The sequence below is a fragment of the Rhinichthys klamathensis genome, unplaced genomic scaffold (assembly GCF_029890125.1).
Source record: "Rhinichthys klamathensis goyatoka isolate OS25496 unplaced genomic scaffold, OSU_Roscu_1.1 h1tg000152l_1, whole genome shotgun sequence".
NCBI classification, from domain to species: domain Eukaryota; kingdom Metazoa; phylum Chordata; class Actinopteri; order Cypriniformes; family Leuciscidae; genus Rhinichthys; species Rhinichthys klamathensis.
The window spans coordinates 115051-138069 of NW_026606687.1; the positions used below are offsets into that span (position 1 = coordinate 115051).

At 37.4% G+C, this 23019-nt stretch overlaps 4 protein-coding genes across 5 annotated transcripts in view; 2 read left to right on the plus strand and 2 right to left on the minus strand.

Moving 5' to 3' along the window:
* Nucleotides 1-1454: 1454 nt before the first annotated feature.
* On the plus strand, nucleotides 1455-5547 carry ndrg1b (N-myc downstream regulated 1b). The gene is made up of 14 exons (XM_056258447.1): nucleotides 1455-1604; nucleotides 2157-2262; nucleotides 2508-2628; nucleotides 3178-3240; nucleotides 3365-3425; nucleotides 3641-3727; nucleotides 3865-3921; nucleotides 4046-4146; nucleotides 4315-4377; nucleotides 4470-4521; nucleotides 4662-4709; nucleotides 4875-4910; nucleotides 5081-5132; nucleotides 5279-5547. Exons 1-14 carry the CDS (start codon nucleotides 1557-1559, stop codon nucleotides 5470-5472), a joined length of 1089 nt encoding a protein of 362 aa, XP_056114422.1. The 5' UTR covers nucleotides 1455-1556; the 3' UTR covers nucleotides 5473-5547.
* A 935-nt stretch (nucleotides 5548-6482) lies between these two features.
* ccn4b (cellular communication network factor 4b) lies at nucleotides 6483-11538 on the minus strand. Of its 2 annotated transcripts, XM_056258440.1 has the most exons (5): nucleotides 11372-11538; nucleotides 9164-9440; nucleotides 7641-7898; nucleotides 7329-7522; nucleotides 6483-7135 (listed from the first exon to the last, which is right to left on the minus strand). In XM_056258440.1, exons 1-5 carry the CDS (start codon nucleotides 11417-11419, stop codon nucleotides 6836-6838), a joined length of 1077 nt encoding a protein of 358 aa, XP_056114415.1. In that variant the 5' UTR covers nucleotides 11420-11538; the 3' UTR covers nucleotides 6483-6835. The 2 variants fall into 2 exon arrangements, with proteins under 2 accessions (XP_056114415.1, XP_056114416.1); XM_056258441.1 differs by lacking the exon at nucleotides 11372-11538 and having other exon boundaries at nucleotides 9187-9326.
* A 2087-nt stretch (nucleotides 11539-13625) lies between these two features.
* The window catches only part of tg (thyroglobulin), a 39580-nt gene continuing 30186 nt past the window's right edge, over nucleotides 13626-23019 (minus strand). The window contains exons 42-48 of the mRNA XM_056258427.1: nucleotides 19346-19510; nucleotides 19102-19269; nucleotides 18769-18956; nucleotides 16550-16657; nucleotides 14530-14670; nucleotides 14060-14253; nucleotides 13626-13916 (exon numbers count right to left, since the gene is read on the minus strand). Coding sequence (XP_056114402.1) covers nucleotides 13780-13916; nucleotides 14060-14253; nucleotides 14530-14670; nucleotides 16550-16657; nucleotides 18769-18956; nucleotides 19102-19269; nucleotides 19346-19510 — 1101 coding nt within the window. The 3' untranslated portion in view covers nucleotides 13626-13779. The remainder of the gene's footprint in view (nucleotides 13917-14059; nucleotides 14254-14529; nucleotides 14671-16549; nucleotides 16658-18768; nucleotides 18957-19101; nucleotides 19270-19345; nucleotides 19511-23019) is intronic.
* On the plus strand, nucleotides 19871-23005 carry LOC130090832 (src-like-adapter). The gene is made up of 7 exons (XM_056258444.1): nucleotides 19871-20142; nucleotides 20694-20793; nucleotides 21531-21617; nucleotides 21710-21807; nucleotides 22031-22162; nucleotides 22270-22393; nucleotides 22557-23005. Exons 1-7 carry the CDS (start codon nucleotides 20064-20066, stop codon nucleotides 22771-22773), a joined length of 837 nt encoding a protein of 278 aa, XP_056114419.1. The 5' UTR covers nucleotides 19871-20063; the 3' UTR covers nucleotides 22774-23005.

Consider the following 23019-nt stretch of genomic DNA (forward strand, 5'->3'; position numbering starts at 1 on the left):
AGAAAATATATGCAGGAGACCCAGAATCATTCTGCATCATGCGATATGGATGATGATGACAGCGAACAGATCAAGTTTTGTTTTAAAAAATTATTGTTTATTTGTTTGAAAGTTTCGTTTTTTCATAAATAACTTTTTTTTAAGTGCATTTTCAAATCATTTTGTTTTTGTGAAATTCCAAATAAAATATTTCAACAAATGTTTTTGATACAATTTTTGTTCTGTATTTTCAATACATTTTCGATGTAAAATCAGCTGTGCCAGTGTAACAATCACAAGCTATACAGACAATCACAGTCTCATGGCAGATGGGCTGACACTGTCCCTTCACTGATGAGGATATGGCTCCTCTTGACCCTTTACTAATATACATGCATTGCCTTTCTCTTGCAGCACTAAGATCACTCCAGCAAATGTCATATTAGGCTGCATCACATTCTTTAAATGACTGGCATATAACAGTTAACAAAAATACTAAGTTAAATCATCCTGCCTTTATCTTAACACAGTTTATTAAAATGTTCTTGAAAGAAGTATTTTATTCTCAACAAGGCTGCATTTATTTCATCAAAAAAGAGAGAATAGACTGAAAACTGTAACTTTGTTGAATATTATTGAGTTTTCAGCATCATTACTCCAGTCTTCAGTGTCACATGATCATTCAGAAATCATTCTAATATGCTGATTTAGTGCTCAAGAAACATTTCTTGATATCAATGTTGAAAGCAGTTGTGCTGCATATAGATTTGCTGAATCATTAACAGTAGCCATCAGTTCTGTAAAAGTGGCACAATGAGGACTGAAGAAACAGCTTTCTTTGTCACTGATCCAAGACCATTTCAGTGCTGCTTGCAGGCCACTGTCGTGTGCTTGACAGGGACACTCGTATAGGGGCTCTCAGAAGCAATGACGTCTGGACCACATAAATGCCATCTGCCCCCAACTGCCTCACGCCTGCACAAACATGTTGCACGTTGTCATTATGCTAAGTGAGCTTAGCGCTGTTACTGTGATGATGGACACTGTAAACAGAGTACTTTAGATCATGAGATCAAGGTTCCTTAAGTGCTAGACAGTGCATGCCTGATGTGAGCTCTGCCTCTGACTGTCTTTCTTTTCTTTGCAATCATAGCATTTTAAATAGATTGTCTTAGCTTTTTGGACAGAATTTTCATTTTTGGGTGAACTATCTATTAAGTGTTTTGTGCAGTTCAAGTTCAAAACAGTTTAAAGGGATAGTTAACCCCCTCCCCTCCCAGTGCATGTGTCTCATTCAAATGTTTATGTACCTTAATTGGGAACACCAAAGAGGTGGGACGTGTTCAGTGATACCAGTGTCCAGCTTAACTTACTGATCCAATTTGTGGAGCTTTCCATAAGAATTATAGGCTCCTTCTGGCCACTATGCAAGGCATGCTGGGAGTGGGATGTTTACGCCACACTGTAAACAAGGATATATAAAACCCAGAGCTCAGAGCATTCTGTGCAACTCAGAGCTTGAGGCAGCAACAAAACAGGATCTACTCTATTCAAATACACCTTCCACAACTGTAACCATGGTACTGGAGGACTCTAAGGACAGCGTCTTTGAAATTGACATCACTGTGCGTTCTGATATGATTTTACTGATCTTCTGCTATTGTTGTATAGTGGATACAAAGGATGTTGAATGTTTTATTTGAGCTTAAAGTGTTTCTTTTAAGGGGGTTTTGATGGTGATATTTGTTGTCTGTTGATGGCATTTGTGTTGTTTACTGTCCAGCAGCTTTGCTATATCCGGTCACGGTGCTTTGATCTTTTTGTGAGAAATTTACAGGCTATTTAAGACTATAGGGTGGATTTTTGGTGTGCAACATAAAACATTTTTTTTCTGATTAACTGGAGGAAATGTTGCAATAAATACGTTCATCTTAATTCAAATCAGTCAAAACTTGAAATGAATTTTTTTTAACCATATATTCTGGCATGACTGCAGCGATTGAGAATAAATGAGATTAATGAGTATCAGAATTTTCTCTCCATAAAATAAAAACTCTAAAACATTGCAAAATAAGTTTATTCTCCAACTAAAGCTTTGTTTTTCATCTGATCTGATCAGTTTTTGATATGAATGCAGGTGAGATGTCACAAACCTGACCATAACTTTGCTCTTGTAGGAGGAAGATGTGGAGACTTTGTTTGGAAAGGTGCACTGCACCATGAAGGGTGTCCCGAGGGCCAACCGGCCTACCATCCTGACATTCCATGACATTGGACTGAACCGTAAGAATCTCCTCTAAACCTTCTCACTCCCTTATGCAGGAGCTGTGTCTGTACGACTTTTCTGCAAGAGAAATGTGCTCAGTGTGTGTGTGTGTGTTTTTAAAGCAACAGTATCAATGCTAGTTCCAGTGCTCTTAAAACTACCCTGTATATAACATCTCATCTGTATTCTGTCTTAATGGACTGAAAAAAATTTGTATGAATATCAAAGGCTTAGTACCATGGTTGTGTTCTTTGTTGTGCAGATAAGAGCTGTTTTGAGTCACTCTTTAATCAAAAAGACATGCAAGAGATCATGCAACACTTTGCTGTGTGCCATGTTGACGCCCCGGGACAGCAGGAGGGTGCCAGCACACTCTCCACAGAGTAAGTAAGAGTTCATTATACCACCTGATTATGGTTTCAGGTCTATCAGAGCATCCGAAGGGATATAATTAACCAAACCCTTAAGATTTCTGTCTCAGCAACATTCAAAATGAATGGTTGCTCTCTCTCATTGTCAAACAAAGACAAAAAAACAGCTTTGGTTTAACTTCCCCAGCTTCTAAGACAGGAAATCCATTTCAAATCTGCTCATTTGGAGCGGGTCTGTTTTAGGAAATATAATGCAGACCGCGTTAATCTGCAACCTATGGCACCAGACTGGCAGAATGTAGGTCAGCATGTCACTTATAGGGTCTAAGGGGAGTAAAGAACATGTATGATCTGCCATCTGCACAGCAACGTAACTGACATCCATTGCCCATAATCCAACCATCCAAAACAGCATCCAGACAGATTATGACCTCGCTAATGCCTGGAAGCCCATCAACAAGTCCTAAATATCCTGTTGTGCTGTTTACCGTCATAGTATTTGACCTCCATATTGTTCCACATGTGTAAGGCTAACAAATAAACCACTGTCTGGGGTTGTAGGTATACCTACCCTTCGATGGATCAGCTCTCAGAGGCCGTCCCTATGGTCCTTGAGCACTTTGGGTAAGTCTTCAATGCTCAATAATGGTATAAAAACCCATCTTAGATGTTTAACTCTTATTGTTGAGGCTCTTATGAACACTCTTGATCCAGACCAGCTTGAATGCTTGCTCTTTTCCCCTTATAGTCTGAAGAGTGTGATTGGAATGGCGGTCGGTGCTGGAGCCAACATCCTTGCCCGCTTTGCAGTGAGTTTTATACACTTTTCCTCTCAGTTGCATTTTGAATGCCCTTGAATATCACGGATTACAGTTCTGCAACTCTTGCTACAAAGCGATGTTGATACTTGCAGGGTAATCCTGCTCATTATTATCACATGCTTGCTTGTTGTGCCAACCATATTCCAGAGGTGAATATTTTTAATTTTTCATAATTATTGTTTTTTTGCATGTATCTCTTAAAGCTAAAACACCCAGACATGGTTGAAGGTCTTGTTCTGATTAATATGAGCGCTCAGGCAGAGGGCTTTATGGACTGGGCAGCACAAAAGGTACAAAAGCTGGTTTCTTACTGCTAGATTTGCATTCTTATGAGATTGGAAATGATTGGATTATTAAACTAATTTGAAGGAGCTTATATATTTGTTACAATGCACAAATCCTCACTAAAGTGTGACATTTTCAACAGATTACAAGCTGGACTCACGCTCTCCCTGATACTGTAATATCACACCTGTTTGGAAAGGTGAGAACTGTTGAATATATATTATAAAAAAATACTAATTTGACTATATAATAAAAAAGATTAATTTATTATGAATATAAATACATGCAAATTAATTCTCAATGTATTGATTGTTTTGATGTAGGAGGAGATACATAATCATGAACTGATCTCAACCTTCCGTCATCTCATTACAAACAATGTAAACCAGTCCAACCTGCAGCAGTTTGTCAAGTCCTACAAAAGGTATCACTAATGAAATTTGTGTCTGCACTGCAGTCACTCAGTTCCTGGGTTCGACTGTTTTAATAAACTTTACAGCATCTATTTATTGCAATACAGCAGAGAAAAAAGTTGAAATTCACCAATAATTTACTGAAAGCCTCTAAAAATATTATTTCCATCTTTTCTCAGCCGACGGGATCTGGAGATCGAGCGACCGGTACAAGGAGGAAACGTTAATGTACAAACACTCCAGTAAGTCCCACCTGCCGACAGTAAACTGATTTTGAGTAGTGCATTTAGACCTCACAATTGTGTTTTGTCTAAATGGTTTGTCTTTATTACAGGTGTCCAGTTTTGCTGATAGTGGGTGATAATTCTCCAGCTGTGGATGCTGTGGTGAGAAAAGTTATTTCTTTAAAGTCGATTGGTTGCAACAATTTCCCAATTTATTATTGGTGGTTATTATAGTATTCCCCATACTGGAGATAAATTGGAGACAAATCATCATATAATGGTTATCTTATTTGACCTCACAGGTTGACAGCAACTCCAGAATGAATCCAACAACAACCACCTTTCTCAAGGTCAGTGACCTTGCCATTTCTATTGCAATCACTCAAACCCGAAAATATCTTTGATAAATAACTATATGGATACAATAATGACTTAGCCTATATGGTACAGATATTTTGCACATCCTTAGTTTTTAGTGGTCGAAGTGTCATTTTTAATATTTAACTTTTTTCTAGATGGCTGACTGTGGCGGCCTGCCTCAGATTGATCAGGTAGTCTATATCATGAATATAAATACACACAAATACATAGGCCTATATATATATATATATATCATTTGCATATAGAGATTTTAGATATGGACACACATTCAAATCTGCATTCTTGATATCTGACAGTGGTTATAAGCAAATTTACACTACTTGTTTATGTTCTCTTGCAGCCTGAAAAACTAATAGAAGCTTTCAAATATTTTATCCAGGGAATGGGCTACAGTAAGCACACGTTATTTTAACAACAACACTGAACTATTATTAAAAAATATATATAGGCTATACGTATGAATAAATAATATTCATATGACATTTTATATGTAAGAAAATCGCGGTCTCACTGTCTTTTATCACTTTCTCACCCACAGTGCCCTCTGTCAGTATGACCCGTCTGGCTCGATCTCGTACGGCCAGCAACTCATCCCTCAACCGCAACCGCAGCGGTACAAACACGACGGATGAGCAGCGTGGACGTTCCCACACTGACGTCTCCATGGAGAGCGCCACAAACATGGAGCACAGTTCCTCAGGTCCCACACTTTCCGTCGAACTGATCTGCTGAACGCCTCTGCAGGCGGTTTAAAATTGGACCTAAAATGACAGAATTTGAACCTGAAAGCTGATGCTCCTGTGATTTGATAATGTTTAATGTATCATAGTGTTTATCACAAGGGATAGGCCTATTAGAATAGAGATAGCCCTCACTGCAAACAAATATTGCATGTAGGCCTACTTAACAGACCAGGCACATCTAAACCATTTGTAAACTACCATTTTATTACTTGTAATGTACAATTTGTAATATTTTATAATGATATAATATAAATAAGGTTATATGTGATGTGTACAGTAGGCTACAGCTGTACACAAAGTGTGTGCGTGTTTGTGTTGGAGGGTTTTCTGGTAAGGCTGAATGTTTGGGGGATTTTTTTAATACTTTATAATTTCTTATTACATATAAATTCTATACTTGTAATTGATAACAGTAATGTCAAATACTTGACAGTATTGGTTAGTATAGAGAGAATGACCACAGGTAGTCTACAAAATATTTGATATAATTTCCGAATCATTTCAGGTGGTAGGTGGCTACTGTAAAATCTTTCAACGTTGGTAAAATAACTTTGTATTTAACAAATAAAATTAAAATATAACAGTAAATTTTGTCAGTCTCACTGCTATATAACATCTAAACCTAAAAGTATAATTACATCCAATATATTTATGTGTCATGAATTTTAAACAGCACCATTACAGAAATGATGTAAATTACTCTATTGAGTGACAATAGAAATACAAGCAAATGCATAAAGAAAAGCATGTCTTTTTTATTAAAAAAAGAGATACATTTCTGGAATATTTCCAGAATTAAATATGAACAGCAACAACGTGGCAAAATAAATGTCTGAATAACAAAAAGATCACTGTCACTTCTCTTGTATATTTCAGAATATGACACAAAGTGTCTTTTAATACCATTTTAACTCAAATATATATTTTCAAAAACTGATTGCTATGTGTATTCCTTTAAGGAGAATTCCTTTTATCGTTGAAGGCAATATTTTTTTAAAATACATTTTCCGTAAAATACAAAAAGTGATTTTCTTTCTAACTTTGCACAGATTTGTAGCGGGAAGTCAACAGAACATCTTAAATTTCAAATGTTTTGTCCCTCATAAATCCATTAGAAATCTTGTACATAATGTCCCTCATTCTGAACTAACCTTCCCCTCACAATCCATCTCAATATGAGTAACTGTGCTAATTTTCATTCATAAACCATCCGATATGATTTCTCATCAACAGTGAACCTTTCAAAAAGCATCCCTGTTTCTGTGTCCCACTGTGAGCATGGACGCTTTTCATAGACTACAAATGTGAGTGCAAGGATGCCATAAAAAAGATTGCATCTGGCTCTCGGTTAATTAGTTAACAATCTCATTGAACTCATAGTATTGCTCCAGATCTGCGAAGATATCGTTTGGATTCCTGCAGGAGAGGTTGCAAAAACACGCGTTGATCCACATGTATTTCCAAGTAAGAACTGATCCATTTGGACACTCAAACTCCACCTCAATGGTCTTAGACTTGTAGGGGATGCAGCAGCGCTCATCAGTACAGATTCCACAGTACTTGGGCCAATACGCCTTCTTACTGATGCAGCCTGAGATGGTGAAGTACTGAAACTCTGGCTCACGGTAAATGTTCAGGCACTTTTTACCCGGCTGAGTCACAGATATGACAGACAGAAAGACAAACAATCAATCAGTTAATCAATCAATCAATCAATCAATATCGATCTAAAAATCATTTAGATCAGGGATGGGCAACTTAGATTATTCATATTCTATCATTAAAATAAGTGAGGAAAAGTAGAGATGGGTCAGCAAATTAAATATAATAGAAATTAATTCTTACTCTAAAGTGCTTGGTGATGTCGACCTCACAAGGTCGGAGGTTACACAGTCGGGTCTCTTTCTCCATCACACAGCCAGCATTGTCGTTAGAAATGCGCAATGATGTGCCCCGGCCACAGGTCTTTGAGCAGGGACTCCATGGGGTAGTCTGGGTAACGCAATTTTTATGCCAAATATCATTAGTGGTGAGGGACTCTGAAAAAGACATAAAGAAAAGGTGTGAGATTCGTCAATGATGATGAACTAAAAATGTTAATAGTATTCTTATGGACATTTATCATCACCACACAAAACAAAATAACGGACTGCTCACCCTCCTCAGGGGCGTGTCTGGGGTTGGTCTTGCGTGGTTTACGGGACTCTTCGCAGATCCATTTCTCACAACATTGGCCTGTGATCTTCACTCGCTTGGCCGACTGACACCAGACCCGGGGTGGCAGGGACTCGGTGCAGAGAGACACACATCCAATTGCCCCATTCACACACAGACAGCGGTACTTACAATTGGGCTGGAAACTTTGGCCATTACGGTAAATCACACCGTTATATTCGCAGCCTGTTCCCATAACATCTGAAACATAGAATTGACTGGATCATTTATTTCCTTAAAGGAATTATAGTTCACTTTCAAATGAAAATTAACCCATGATTTACTCACCCTCAAGCCATCCTAGGTGTATATGACTTTCTTCTTTCAGACAAATACAATCAGAGTTATATAAACAAAATATTTTGGCTCTTCCCAGTTTTATAATGGCAGTGGATTGCAACCAACAGATTGAAGCTCAAAAACGTGCATCCATCCATTATAAACGAACTTCACACGGCTCTGGGGGGTTAATAAAGGCCTTCTGAAGCAAAACGATGTGTTTGTGTAAAAAAATATGAAACTTAAACTTTATAAAGTAAAATAACTAGCTTCCGGCCAAGATTCCACTTAAGTGTAAAGCGCAACCTATGCGAGTAATGCAACGTACTGCTGATATTTACACTACGCCATGAGACGCACTACGCTACTTCCGCCGTCACATGTTTCGTAAGTTGCGCATTAGGGGCAAGTCGACTGCGTATGGCCGTTTGGCCGGAAGCTAGAATTTTACTTTGTAACGTGTTAAATATGAATATTTTCTTACACAAACGCATCGCTTCGCTTCAGGCCTTTATTAACCCCGCGGAGCCGTGTGAAGTTCGTTTATGATGGATGGATGGACGTTTTTGAGCGTCAATCTGTTGGTGCAATTCACTACCATTATAAAGCTTGGAAGAGCCAGGATATTTTTTTAATATAACTCCGATTGTATTCGTCTGAAAGAAGAAAGTCATATACACCGAGGATGGCTTGAGGGTGAGTAAATCATGGGGTAATTTTCATTTTAAAGTGAACTAATCCTTTATGTCAAGGACAAGAAACAATACTGGACAGCCTAAAAGGTTTTGTACCAGAGTACCAATTTGACAGAATAAGAAAAGAAGTAGATATTGCATTTAATCTGTTGGTACTAAAAACTGTTGTAATAGTATACGTTTAATTTGAGTATATTAATATTTACATAATTTTCCAATATTGTGGGGTCCAGTCCAGATGTCAAAGACAACATTTTGAAAACCTAGGATTTAAAACCTTATTAAAACCTGGACAAAAACAGAAAGATTTAATATGTTAAAATGTAAATAAATTTTAAAAAAAATATAATAATAATAATATACACATTTTAATTTTAACAAATATTAAATGATATATGAAATAATGAAGTATTCTAACTATTTCGTTGTATAATTCATCTAATGCATAGTAAATTAAGCCAAGCCAGTTAAAAAATATGTGGGGTCACTTACATGCACACACTCCTTTTTCGTACCTCGGCTTGTCAGCGCTGTAGTCACAGTAAAGTCCTTTATGATAGTCACAGGTATCTCTCTCATTACAGGTTTCCCCCACCTGCTTGGCACATGCCTTGCAGCAGTCACATCCATCTGTCAACAGGCTAACCCCATATGGGCAAACAGGGGCACTCTTGGGGCACTTACAGGGCCAATTGCAGTATCGATTTCGGTTATAAGGGTCCAAATCTGTGGTCACAAGAGGAGAGTCTGTGGAGTTGTGGGACCTGGCCTGTGTGGAAGAGAAGAGAGGAACATGAAGAAGATATGCCACCTTTAGCCACTTTGGGGCAACAGAGAGTTTGCTTTGAAATTTCATTGAAATTGGACCATTTTAATAGGCTCCCAAAACTTCACTGCAGAGAATGTATTGAATTAGTTTCTAACATGAACAATAAGATAGCACATAATCCCTTTTAAACAGAATTAGGCCTACTGTTTATCTATATAAAAAATTGCTCATCAGAGATCCAAAAAGAGAGAAATGCAACATTATTGTCATATAAATGTTCCTTTTTGTAAATCAAACACTGCCTGCAACAGTTTGGTTCTCAGTCTCATTTGTTCTCTCGCTCCAGTCAATAAGACTGTGTTTCTCTCAACAGTGGATGAAATGGAAACCCAAATTAGAACAGAAGGGAAGAAGAGAAGAGTAAATCTCTGACAAACCACTTCAAACGTAGCGAGGCGCTGTTCCAGACCGGTTGTCAGTCTGTGAATTGCTTCAGTCTGTGACAAGCAACCCTTGGAGAAGAAATAGCCTATAAGGCCAATTTTTGTGTGAGACGTACGGTGTTGGCCATCAAAGGAGTGTCTATTTATTTACACTAAGTGCAAAACTGCAAATAGCCTGCAGTGTTGGCCATTTACACTAACTCCGCCCACTGACATCTGGTTGGGCCAGACAAAATTAAGGAAGATGCAGATTTGTCAACGGTTGTAATAGGGTAAGGCATGTTGCAGAAATTTGACGCAAATAGAGTTCGAATCTGCCTTTTGCCAAACTCGCTCTACTCCCTTTTCCCATCTCATATCAGATCAGAAATGCATTTATTTTCAATAAAAAATTAGAAAAAATTCTAAAAGTGGAAATAAAGTGTCTATTGTGTTGTGTGTTTAATAATAAAGTGTTTATCAGTTAGGGTTAGGGATAGGTGTAGGGAGGGCTTATTGTCCCAATAAGGCAAGTGGTACTCACTGCAGAGTCAAATGACGTCCAGCTCCAACTCTCTGGACATCTAATGGGGTGGAAGGATAGAGTTGTTGGATATTTTAGCTCCACCCATTAGGGCCAAATTACATTTTACATTACAAATTATATTGCATTTTGTCTAGCAAGGAGGAGCTAGACATAAGCTCCACCCATTTGCTCTGCAGTGAGCAGCCTCTCCAATAAGGCGGCATCTATTGAATTATTTTAATAGTATAATAATATTAATATATAATAATATAATAGTAATAATTCAATATTTTAAAATAATAATTTTCAATCTGTTATTATTGCATACTTAATGTACAACACTGAAAAGCTAATAATAGTATCTGCCACTATTTATATAAATAGCATCTATTTACCAGTTACACTTATTGCAAAGATAATACTGGTATTTTTACATAGTGTAAATAGAATCTTTAGCTACTTGCACTTAGTGTAATTATAGATCTTTTTTTTACTTCGTGCAAATAGCCGCTGCCATACATCAATACCTTATTATAGCCTGACTGTTGCATAAGCAATTTCAAAATCTCAATCAAAATGTTGTAGGCTGCTACTAAATATCGAGGATGCACATGCGCGTTAAATTATTACAGCACATTTAGTGCAAAGACGTCAACAAATGTGGTCAAATAAAAAAAACTATTGTCATCATGATGACCAATCAAACTGTCATTTTCAGTTTTGGAAAAAAAAATATTATTTAGGTTTTTATTTACATTCGAGGGTTGGAATGAATGTGCAAGTATGGAAATTTGTATGACAAATCGCGCTTTCCGAGAACCAGCTACGGTGGCTCGCGTTTTGATTAAGGAACTACTTTACTGAGGTAAAAGCTAAAAGGCAGTTCATATTCTTGCTTTCTTTAATTGTTAAAGAAACGCCTTTAATGGCGCGAATTTTTATATTAAACTGCGTTAAATCAACAGAATTGATAAGACTCCTACCTGGTGCACGCTGGCTGTCAAAAGCATCCACAACAGGAGTCTCCACATTACTATATTCCTGAGAGAAATACATTGAAACAAGAAATGTTGTTTTCTACAGGTACAATCCACAAGCGTTCCCTCGTGGCATCCACAGTGACCGCGCAGATGACGGTCAGAGTTACTGGAGTCTCACTTTACGTCAGTCTGTCAGATTTAGTGGGAGTTTTCGGGAAGTTTTCCTTCAGTTCACTCCAGTTCAATCGTCAAGGGGGGTTGGAATCAAAATAAAACATCTAAATTATTTAGAAAGTGAACTTTTCCAAAAGTTATAACGTATTATAAAATTACTAACAGAAGACAAATGTTTAGATTTCTCGCATCGTAATAATGTCTCTGCTGGCAATAATTATGGCATGACATGAGCAGGCCATTCATTCTGAAACCTCACTTACTCTTCAGAAGATATAACCCATAGGAACACACGAACGAAACAACTTAAATTCATAGTGTGTGCGCAATGATTTGAGTAATCTGTTTTTGACTTGTCAAAGAATCCGATGAAGGACATTTAGTATTATAGCCTAGTGTTATAGTCAGGATATTGCTTTTTATAAGCAGAGGCGTTAATGATGTAAATAGGAGAGGAAGATATTATAATCCATATGATAACCATAGTTAATTCATTACTCATATTTCCCTAACTGCTTGACATTTGGAGAGAAATAATTCCAGAGAGCAGCGATAATTCAAGATAAGAGCATTTGGACCAGGACAGAGAACTGTGTCCCCAAAAATAATGTCCTCCTGCACTGCCAGAAGGTGAGAATGTAGGTGTAAGAAACCAGATATTGGTATTACTCATTTTAAAATGTACTTAAATTGTATTAACAAAACATGCACTGTAAAAATGTTTAGTACAGAAATTGGTTAACTGTAATTGGTCAATTGTAACTTTATACAGTGAACATTTTTATATAGTTTAACATCCCATTATTACCATGTAATTTATGGGGAAGATTTATGGTGATTTTGTTTAAGTAGGCCGGCCTATTAACATTATATGACGAAAAAAGATATACTTCCTGTACTGTATGTCTTTCTGTAATACCTGAAACATTGTCACTGTCTAATGGTGAATTTCTGACAACCACATTTAACAAGAATTTTCTTTACAGTGATTGAATCTACTGTAATGTATTGAACAATAATAATAAAAAAAATCTAGATCTAAAATCTAAGAAATAGTTTGGCTTTTTTTCTTTTAGTCATATTTCATGAAATATTAAAAAGTAAGGAACTGTAATTCATTCAAAGAAATTAATGTTGATTTAAGTGCATTGTTTGCTGGGAAAATGTATAGCTCAATTTTAAAACTCACTTACGGTTAAGATTGAGCTAAACAATGCAAAACAAATTTGTACATACTTGAAATATTTTTGGAAGGCGAGTACAAAGTATTTTGCAAGGTTTGTGTGATGTGCTCATATTTTGCCAAAACCTTGAAGTATACACTACTGCTGAGGTTTCCACAGTTTACAAATTAAAAAGCGACTGCTGGGCATCCTGCACTGATGCACTAAACAGAAGAACAGTAAAAATTCTAAACTAATCTCCTACACCACAGACTAAAAAAAAAAAACACTTAACTTTAATATTTCAGCCCTTAATGTGCAACTTTGTTTCATAGTTCATGTGGAAAATGTACAAAATATACCACATTCTGAGAAAATGCCCTAAACCTTGACTTCATTCATATGGGTGTACTGAACGTAATCAAAAGTGTCCAGACAGCCAGAGCAGAATAGTCTAGACAAAGAGGAAAGGCTTCTTATAATCTCCAGGAATAAAGTGATAATTAGTATCTCAGAATAGCCCTCAGTCAGTGGCACACAAGCCTGTGGCAGCATCTGGAAACTTGCAGAAAGTGAAACAGTCAGGATTACTCATATATTCTCCTGGCACTTTGGTCAGTCCTTATTCCATGTGACTAAATGATGTCTTCATTTTATTGTTAAATCACCTCAATTATTAATGAAGATAATCTAATGCTCTATATTTATATATCATTTTCACACACACACACAAAACAATTACCCACTCCGGATTGAATCGATATATCTCTATATTTGGTATGGTGTTTATAATATATCTGTTGCATGATATATGTTTTATAATGCTGGTGTGGTCAAAGAAAAATTTCAGCCTTGGTTGACAAAGTTGTATTGTATTGTGTTGTGTTGTAAAATTTGAACATTGAAGATTAAACCATAAGTGTTTTCAATGCAGTTTATTGCTTAAGTTCTACTATGAATGTTCATTGATTCATAATCACAATGATTTACATCAATAAAAATACCAAAATGACAGAGTGCTAAGCCTGAACTGGTTCTGGATTAAGCGATTACAACTAAATCTAAATTGTGAGACTAACTGTAAGCATCTTTCTCAGATTTAGGTTTGCTTGGAGTCAGAAAGAAGCTGGTATCTGGGAGTGACTTGGGCTCTTGGGTTGGAGTTTGAATTCCTCCAGTATCTCCCACTGAAGTCCCACAGGATAATTTGGCTGTGAAGTCAAAGTCAGATTTACAAGTAACCAAGTGCACAAAATCAGCATTTAAGACTGGTCAAAAAACCCCACTGCAATCTTCCAATCTCTACATTTAAAGACCACCAGGAGTTTATATGGATGTGTAGAGCAGTACTAACCGGTAGAGGAGATCAGAGCCAGCACATATTGGGACCAGAAGGAACACTGCGGGCTCTGGAGGTTCTTGCGGTTACTGAGCGTAAAGGACAGCTCTTTATAGCCACGTCCACCCAGCTGAGGGATGAACTGAGGCCATGGGGGCAAGAGCTTACTGAAGGACGTTCTAGATGTTGCAATAGGCAGGTTGGGGTTTCTGTGAAGAGCAGAGGAGAGATGAACAGGCCAGTGCAAAATCATTACAGTCGGCATGAAATGAAAATGTACCCTTTTTTCTAAATGCATGCTATTGATCTTATTGTGAACCACTCATTCATGCAGGTTTAATTTGATCAGATCTGCCTCCATCCAATCAACAACCGATGTTTTTCGATAATCCGTTTCACTCAGATCTGAAGAAAAGATCTGTCACTACGCTACTATTGTTAGATCGCAACTTTAAAAATATATAAAAATGGTTGATGATAAATACCCAGACTTTATGAAGTTTGTCATGTAGTTCATGACTTGCAGGGTAAGCATTCTCTCTTTTGAGCTGAAGAGGTCTTGTTTTTCTGAGGCAAGAGGTACTCCAAAGAGGAACTGCACATCCGTTGGAGGTGACAGATCAACACTGTGACAAAAATATATTTAGACAGGGTTCATACAAGGTGCTTAAAGTTTTTGAAATGTAAGTCTTGGAAAACCCTTAAAAAATATTTCTGAAAAGGTACTTGACAAGTGCTTGAATTACTGGAAGACAATAGGCTATATTAGAAAATAGAGTTTATTTTATTGACAAAACTATCTTTTCTCACCTGTCTAAAATTGATATAGAGCCATTTCAAATGGCTATGAGCGTGATATTGCACATATATTTATTCAAGTACACTCACCTAAAGGATTATTAGGAACACCATACTAATACTGTGTTTGACCCCATTTCGCCTTCAGAACTGCCTTAATTCCTACGTGGCATTGATTCAACAAGGTGCTGAAAGCATTCTTTAGAAATGTTGGCCCATATTGATAGGATAGCATCTTGCAGTTGATGAAGATTTGTGGGATGCACATCCAGGGCACGAAACTCCCTTTCCACCAAATCCCAAATATGCTCTATTGGGTTGAGATCTGGTGACTGTGGGGGCCATTTTAGTACAATGAACTAATTGTCATGTTCAAAAAACCAATTTGAAATGATTCGAGCTTTGTGACATGGTGCATTATCCTGCTGGAAGTAGCCATCAGAGGATGGGTACATGGTGGCCATAAAGGGATGGACATGGTCAGAAACAATGTTCAGGTAGGCCATGGGATTTAAACGATGCCCAATTGGCACTAAGGGGCCTAAAGTGTGCCAAGAAAACATCCCCCACACCATTACACCACCACTACCAGCCTGCACAGTGGTAACAAGGCATGATGGATCCATGTTCTCATTCTGTTTACGCCAAATTCTGACTCTATCATCTGAATGTCTCAACAGAAATCGAGACTCATCAGACCAGGCAACATTTTTCCAGTCTTCAACTGTTCAATTTTGGTGAGCTCTTGCAAACTGTAGCCTCTTTTTCCTATTTGTAGTGGAGATGAGTGGTACCCGGTGGGGTCTTCTGCTGTTGTAGCCCATCCGCCTCAAGGTTGTGCGTGTTGTGGCTTCATAAATGCTTTGCTGCATACCTTGGTTGTAACGAGTGGTTATTTCAGTCAAAGTTGCTCTTCTATCAGCTTGAATCAGTCGGCCCATTCTCCTCTGACCTCTAGCATCAACAAGGCATTTTCGGCCACAGGACTGCCGCATACTGGATGTTTTTCCCTTTTCACACCATTCTTTGTAAACCCTAGAAATGGTTGTGCGTGAAAATCCCAGTAACTGAGCAGATTGTGAAATACTCAGACCGGCCCGTCTGGCACCAACAACCATGCCACGCTCAAAATTGCTTAAATCACCTTTCTTTCCCATTCTGACATTCAGTTTGGAGTTCAGGAGATTGTCTTGACCAGGACCACACCCCTAAATGCATTGAAGCAACAGCCATGTGATTGGTTGATTAGATAATTGCATTAATGAGAAATTGAACAGGTGGTCCTAATAATCCTTTAGGTGCGTGTATATGATACAGCTTTCATTCTTCAGGTCAATCATATATTCAAGGGAGAAAAAATCAGTTTGAAAAAGGAAAGCGATATCTTTGTCATAGTATCCTTTTAATGGTTAACGTTACCACAGCCATTGCATGTGCTGCACTTTATTTGTACCATTTTTATGTTTTGTTTTATTATTATTTATCTATTTAAGAATTTGAAAGATAATAAAGATATGGTTTGATAAGTGAGATATCTCATTTTAGTCCTTGAAAGTCCTGGAATTTCATTTTACAGTATCTGTACAAACCCTGTTTAGAATACATAGAGATTATTCTTGGATCTGATAGATATTATTTTGAATGGAACCAAGTAATGTGCAATGAAGTACCGTAAGTATGATACTATGTGTGTGGAATGAGAGGCACCTGTTGTAGGCAGTGTCCTCAGGTAGGTGGTACATGTGAACACTGGACCGTGTGTTTGCTGACCAGAATTCAGCCATGTCCACAGCTGGACAGATGATAAAGAGGTCTCTGTAGAAATAAAGGGCCATGATATGGATGACATGCATAGCAAGGGACAAGCGGCTACATATTCATCTTAGGATTTTGATAACACAGGAGCCACTTTTTTACCACTTTTACACATCGGGCAGTATCGCAACAACAGGAAATTATAGTGAAAAGAGGATCAGGAAATGAAACTGGACTTAACTTGGTTTTATCAGGTTCTATATGTTCTGTTTAAGTTGTAAAAAGTCCTTTCCTGTTTGTGTTGCTATGCTGCGGTGCCTTTGCGTGCTGCAGGTCAGAGGGGTGTGTCGGTCAGGTTTGGTCTGTACTATATTTGACACTAGTGATTATGTGGGCAGCCAGCTTATCCTCTTTCTGAACTACTGACAATTCAGAGAAAGGACCAGGAATTTCAGGACATAGAAGTGGAAAGGAAATGTGAAATTTCCCTTCAGAGATTAGCTAATCTTTTTTTATTTTAACTTTATTCTAGCAGACATTTGATTTTACTCAACATAAAATATTTTGGCTATGATTCCAACAGTGAACAATGCAGTGTTTGGAGATATCTGGTAATCACAAACAACAATGAATCAAAAGAAAAAGAAAGAGCTTTTGGTTAAATGGACTATTGTCTGCTGAATTTTCCAGACACACTTGAGTAAATTCTCTCCTCTTCAGAATAATATAATAATGTTTGACAGAAACTGAGCTCAAGATGGTTGTATCTGCCATGTATCATTTAGAGCTGGGTCATTTCTGCCATAACCTATATTAAGGTAGATAAACACATTTCTGTCAGGACCACTATCGTCAAAGATGAGTGACAATTAGCATACAGTTTGGGTTGGCGGTATGGTTCTGTTCTGGCAAGAACTCCCTGCCCATATTCCTAAAGGTAGACATGGATCAGCTGAGAGTCAGCTGATGCGAGCTTGACTAACTTGACCTGCCAGAACTAATGCTACGCTTGATTACTTGAGGTCATCAAATTGTCAGTAAAACATCATTAAAAGTGCCATAGACTATTTTTACAGTATTGTTTTTTGGTATATATGCATAGTCTTCCTGATCTAAAATTAGCTGTCTCCATCCAGTATATGTCTCCATGTTATTTGAAGTGCTATGAAATTGTTTTAAGATCAGTGATGAGTGAAAGCTTCTGTTAGGACTGTTTTAAACTCAAGTATTTTTCAGTCAGAAACCCAGATAAACCATTTCCTTCCTCTTTGCCACAAACACTACAGCCTACCCACCCACAGTGAATGTAAGACACGCACGGGTTAAGCACAGAGTCCAACCCTAAGGCTCAAAATTATTTTGGCTCTGGATTCCTGTGCATTCCAGACCACTTAACATTTTTTTTTTTTTTTCAAGGATCTGAACAAACATACGTTCACAGCTGTGAACACATTGAGATTTGCTATTGTTCACTTTGGCATCTAACTAAAAAGTTTGCAACTAGCATTCAAAGTTTTACAAACAAAAAGCTGATCATGGGCTTTTAAATTAAATTAAAACTCTTTTTTATTGGTATGATTTTTTAATGATTGTTTCTTATGCTCACAAAGGCTGCATTTCTTTGGCCAGTGAAGACAGTTACAATTTAGAATAACTGTTTTCTAATTTAATATATTTTAAAATGTCATTTATACCGGTGATGGCAAAGCTGAATTTTCAGCATCATTACTCCAGTCTTCAGTGTCACATGATCCTTCAGAAATCATTCTAATATGTTGGTTTGCTGCTCCAGAAACATTTCTTAACATTATAACAGTTGAAAACATTGTAATTTTGAATATTAATACACACATATATATACAGTATATATATATATATATAAACATTTCAGGATTATTTGATGAATAGAAAGTTCAAAAGAACAGCATTTATTTGAAATGGAAATCTTTTGTAATATTATACATGTTTTTAATGTCACTTTTGATAAGTTTAATGTGTCCTCACTGAAAAGTATTACCGGTAATAAAAAAAAATAAATAAAAAATCTTAATGACCATAAACTTTTGAATGGTAGTGTAACTTTGGTACCTGGGGGGCACATGCTTTCTCTCCAACATTTTTATATTGACAAGAAAATATACTTCTGTTCTGTAAGACCTTTGACCTCTTACCTCGTAGCGTTTTCCAGAGCGCGAGAGAACACATTGTACCCTGAGGGTGTGGGGGAGTGCTGCAAAGAGTAGAACCAGGTCGCTGCCTCCTTCACGAAAGCATTAGCGTCATCTCCACCCAGAGAGTTAGACAGGGCCGCGTAAAATGCTGTCTTACTGTCAGCCCTTCCCTGAAGCTGCTCAAAATTCTTCTCAAATGAATGAAACAGAAAAGTGTCAATAAGAAAATGTCACAGTATTCTATTAATGAAACCCTACTAATGAATATTTTGAATAACGCTTGATTTCTCACACTGGTGTTTTCCTTTCATTCTGATATATCTGTGTCCTGACCTTGATGTTCTTGGCTCTGCTGATAAGGCCGTCTTCAACTGATGAGCCCAGAAGTAAATCAACTCTGTGGAAGTGTCCGGAACGAAGGACCACAGAAGGCTTTTCCCGAACTACAGTTCCATCAACCACTGGTGACCAGGCCTGCAGGGGACCACTCACAGCCAACAACTACACACAAACACACCAAGAGAATGTTAAACAAAAATAATGTGTGCTTTTTCTTCACAAAGGTGACCCATTGTACCTTGGTCTGGGCAGCATTAATGCTCTGAGCCGGTTTGCTCCTCAAACATGTCAGTATCTGTGTAGTATCAGCTGCCGAGCAGCCAAGTTCTCTAGCAAGAGATGCAGTTTGCGCCTGGGCTTTAGATGTACTCATTACAACAGCAGGAGAAAACACAGATCCACCCTGCAAGCAAACAACAGCATTGTTTAGCATTGTGTGAGACCACTAAAAAGGTATCTGGATCTTTAGTCAATAACCGTGATGAATTATTTTCATCTAGACTTCATTTATTATGGGGTTTTGTTATAATACTCGGTTTGAGAACTGAGAAAGAATTAGGCCACATCAACGCACATTTTATATTAATGCATTATGGTTTTCAAAACAAAATCATGATGAGTAGTTTCTTTGCATACCGCAGCTATTTATACACACGTTTACCCGAAGCTGCAGACATAGTACATATTTTAATGGATTTGCATGCGATTATAAAGCATTTCATTTCAGCACTTCCTATTTTTGCTTATATGTAGAGTGGAAAGTGTGGTGAGAAACAGTTTCCCCGTTTACTTGAGCCATGCCCTTAAAGTCTTATCAGTGGGAAGTTGCACAACAGAACAACAGCAGAATCTAATGACACTCTTTGCTCAGAACAGGACATTGTCTCAGTTGGGACAGACATCTGATGGCTGATCAGATGTGATAAATCCGTAGGAATAGCAGTGGGAGACTGACGATGGGAAGCGCTCAGGCAAGCCAAAGAACCCCAGAGGATTTCAGACAAACTAATACTAATGAAGACTTTCCACCGAGAGGTACGAAAATGCTGAGCACTGTTTGAGTGACAATGTATGAGTGGTTTCAAGTGACGTTTCTAGTTATTGTAGGCAGATGCCACATCGTTTCGATCATTTACAGATGTTGTGGTGTGTGAAGAGACTGTATTAAAAGAAACTGTATTAAAACATACAGATATCGGTTCTCTTTCTGAGCAGAATGTGCAGCGTAAGTTGTGGTCTGTCATTAAACTGAAGTAATATTCAAAAGACTAAACTGAACTTCTCTTTTCAACACAGATGTGTATGACCTAAAAAAATATAAAGTATCTAAGATTAGACACAAATGTGCAGAATTATCTGGTAACATACCCATGACCGAACTGGTGATAAAAACAGACGTTTGTTTTTCTGTTTAGTCAGTCAGTCTTGACTTAATAAATGATCAAGTTAAAAAGTTAGCTTAAAGGCTAATGGAGCCCATTAGCTACTTGATGTTTCCTTGACATAAGAAAACATCAAATATCATACATAAACATTACTAAAATCCTTTTTTCCAAGATACAGATGCTGTATTTTCTATTTTACAGTGCATGAGAATGACACAGCAGTAGTGTTGGATAACTACCCTCCTCCTGATATCTGCGAGCCCATATTTCGAATGGGAGAGTGGCTGAAAATAGTGTCTGAGTAAGTGTCTTAGCATTTCATGTTTCTACAAGAGCTTTAGCGTGTATGCTTACAATAAAAACTGTCTTTTTACAAGATTATTATTACACAAGCAAGGACATACACGGCCATTCAAAAGTTTGGGTTTGGGAAGATTTTTTACAAAATTTGAAAGAAGTCTCCCATGCTGACCAAGGCTGCATTTATTACATTAAAAATACAGTAAAATCAGTAATATTATGAAATATTATTACAATTTAAAATAGCTGTTTTCTATGTAATTTATACCTGGGATGACATAAACCTATGCTGATTTGGTGATCAAGAAACATTTCTTATTATCATCAATGTTGAAAGCAGTTCTTACAAACAGATTCTTTTGAGGATTATAAAGTTTAAAAGAACAGCATTTATTTGAAATGGAGTCACTTTATTGTCAGCTTTATTGGTGTTTACTGGCACCAAACCTTTTAATAGTAGTGTTTAGGAATATTTTCTAGAGACAATGTGTGTAAACTTTTAGGTTTAGGAGTGTTTGTATTCAACTATATTTATAGCAATGTTTGACAGTTGCTGGGCTCAATGTGTGAATGCACAACTGACCACAAAACCCTGTGTTAGCATTAACACTACCTTCCGCTGTTTATCACACACACAAAACTTGTTTTTCACTGAACAGAAATAGTTTTTTTTTTTGGGGATAATTATAAACTTAAAAATGACCCAAGAAGCAAACTGTCCACCAAACTTTCTTTCAGGGAAGGGTATTGGTGGAAGGTCTACTCAGTCAAAACGAAGGAAGTGAACTACATACCGCACTGTCATGCCACAAAAGTCTACCATGGGTAGGTTCTGAATTGCAAACTATACAAGCTTATTGTCAGTTAGCCTACGCTAACTGTTTAAGTGCTAATGGAAACATTCTCGATTGTCTCAGCTGGCTGTTTGAAAGTGTGACCAGACCAAAAGCTGAGGAACTGCTTCGACTCCCAGGGAACCGAGTGGGGTCGTTCATGATTAGAGAGAGCACAAAAGGTCAGAATACAACTTTAAAACGAACATTAAACTCTAGTCTAGTCTCACAAAGCCAGACAGCATAAGGTCCGGTCCATATTGAAGCTTATTTTTGACAAGAACTGCCCACTAAACAGGAAGAAACTGTCTGACAGAAAGAGTTTTATAAATAGATCAATCCAAATTATATACTAATTAATGTTTTTGGCGTATATGTTTGATCATATTGCTTGTATTTTTGTAGGTATGTACAGCTTATCTGTACGCCACAGAACTATTAAGCATTATCGGATAGTTCGAATGCCAAACAACTGGTACTTCATCTCTCCACGCCTCACATTTCAGTGTCTGGAAGATCTGGTCAACCACTACTCTGGTAAATCATGTAATACATAAAAAAATTAAAAAAAGTAATTTGTGCTGTTTTAGTGTAAAAGATGATCATCTGTTTGATGCAGATTTTCCCCTCTTGCTCTTGTTTAGATATAGCAGACGGCCTGTGCTGTGTTCTTACCGGCCCGTGCTTGGCCGTCTGTGAAACACACCTGAGTGAGCGCATGAAATCGACTGGGAGAAAATTATCCTTTGACTGGAGAGCAGTGAACAGGTAAGAAAATCAGTAAAAGCCGCTTAAATGTTGTTTCTTAAAGGGAAGTTCAAAACTGAGATTCACCTGATCAGTGTTTGAACTTTCATATAAACATGGAAGAATTTAAAATACTGTAAATCTTTTCAGACAAAATCTATAATAGTGATGCACTTTCTCTCAGCTCCGAGCTCATCCCACAGAGTACAAGCCCTTCGGCGGTCAGCTATGGGGTCCAGAACAGTGTCTCTTCCTACCTGTCTTTACTGGGAGAGCAGGAAAAGCCAGAGAGAAAGAAATTTAGTTTGAAGAAGAAGAGGTGGAGGTCTATCTACACACTGCCGAACCACCAGCTTGAAAATTTGGCCACTGTGGAGGACAACTATGAGGAGGTGCATTGATAGATCACAGCTAATTCATTTGAGGAGCTCAAAAGCTGATATTTAAAGGCACTGTTGTTTGTGAATCCTAAAGGGACTGAATTTTTTGTCAGAGAAACATTTGGAATACTTCAAATATTTTCTTAAACACATTTTTTATTCAAGTTTAGGCTTACAAATGAGTGTTTTAAGATGCTTGTATAACCATGATTCATTATTTTTGGACTAGAGTAGATAGATTTTACTGTAAATGTGACCTCAGACATT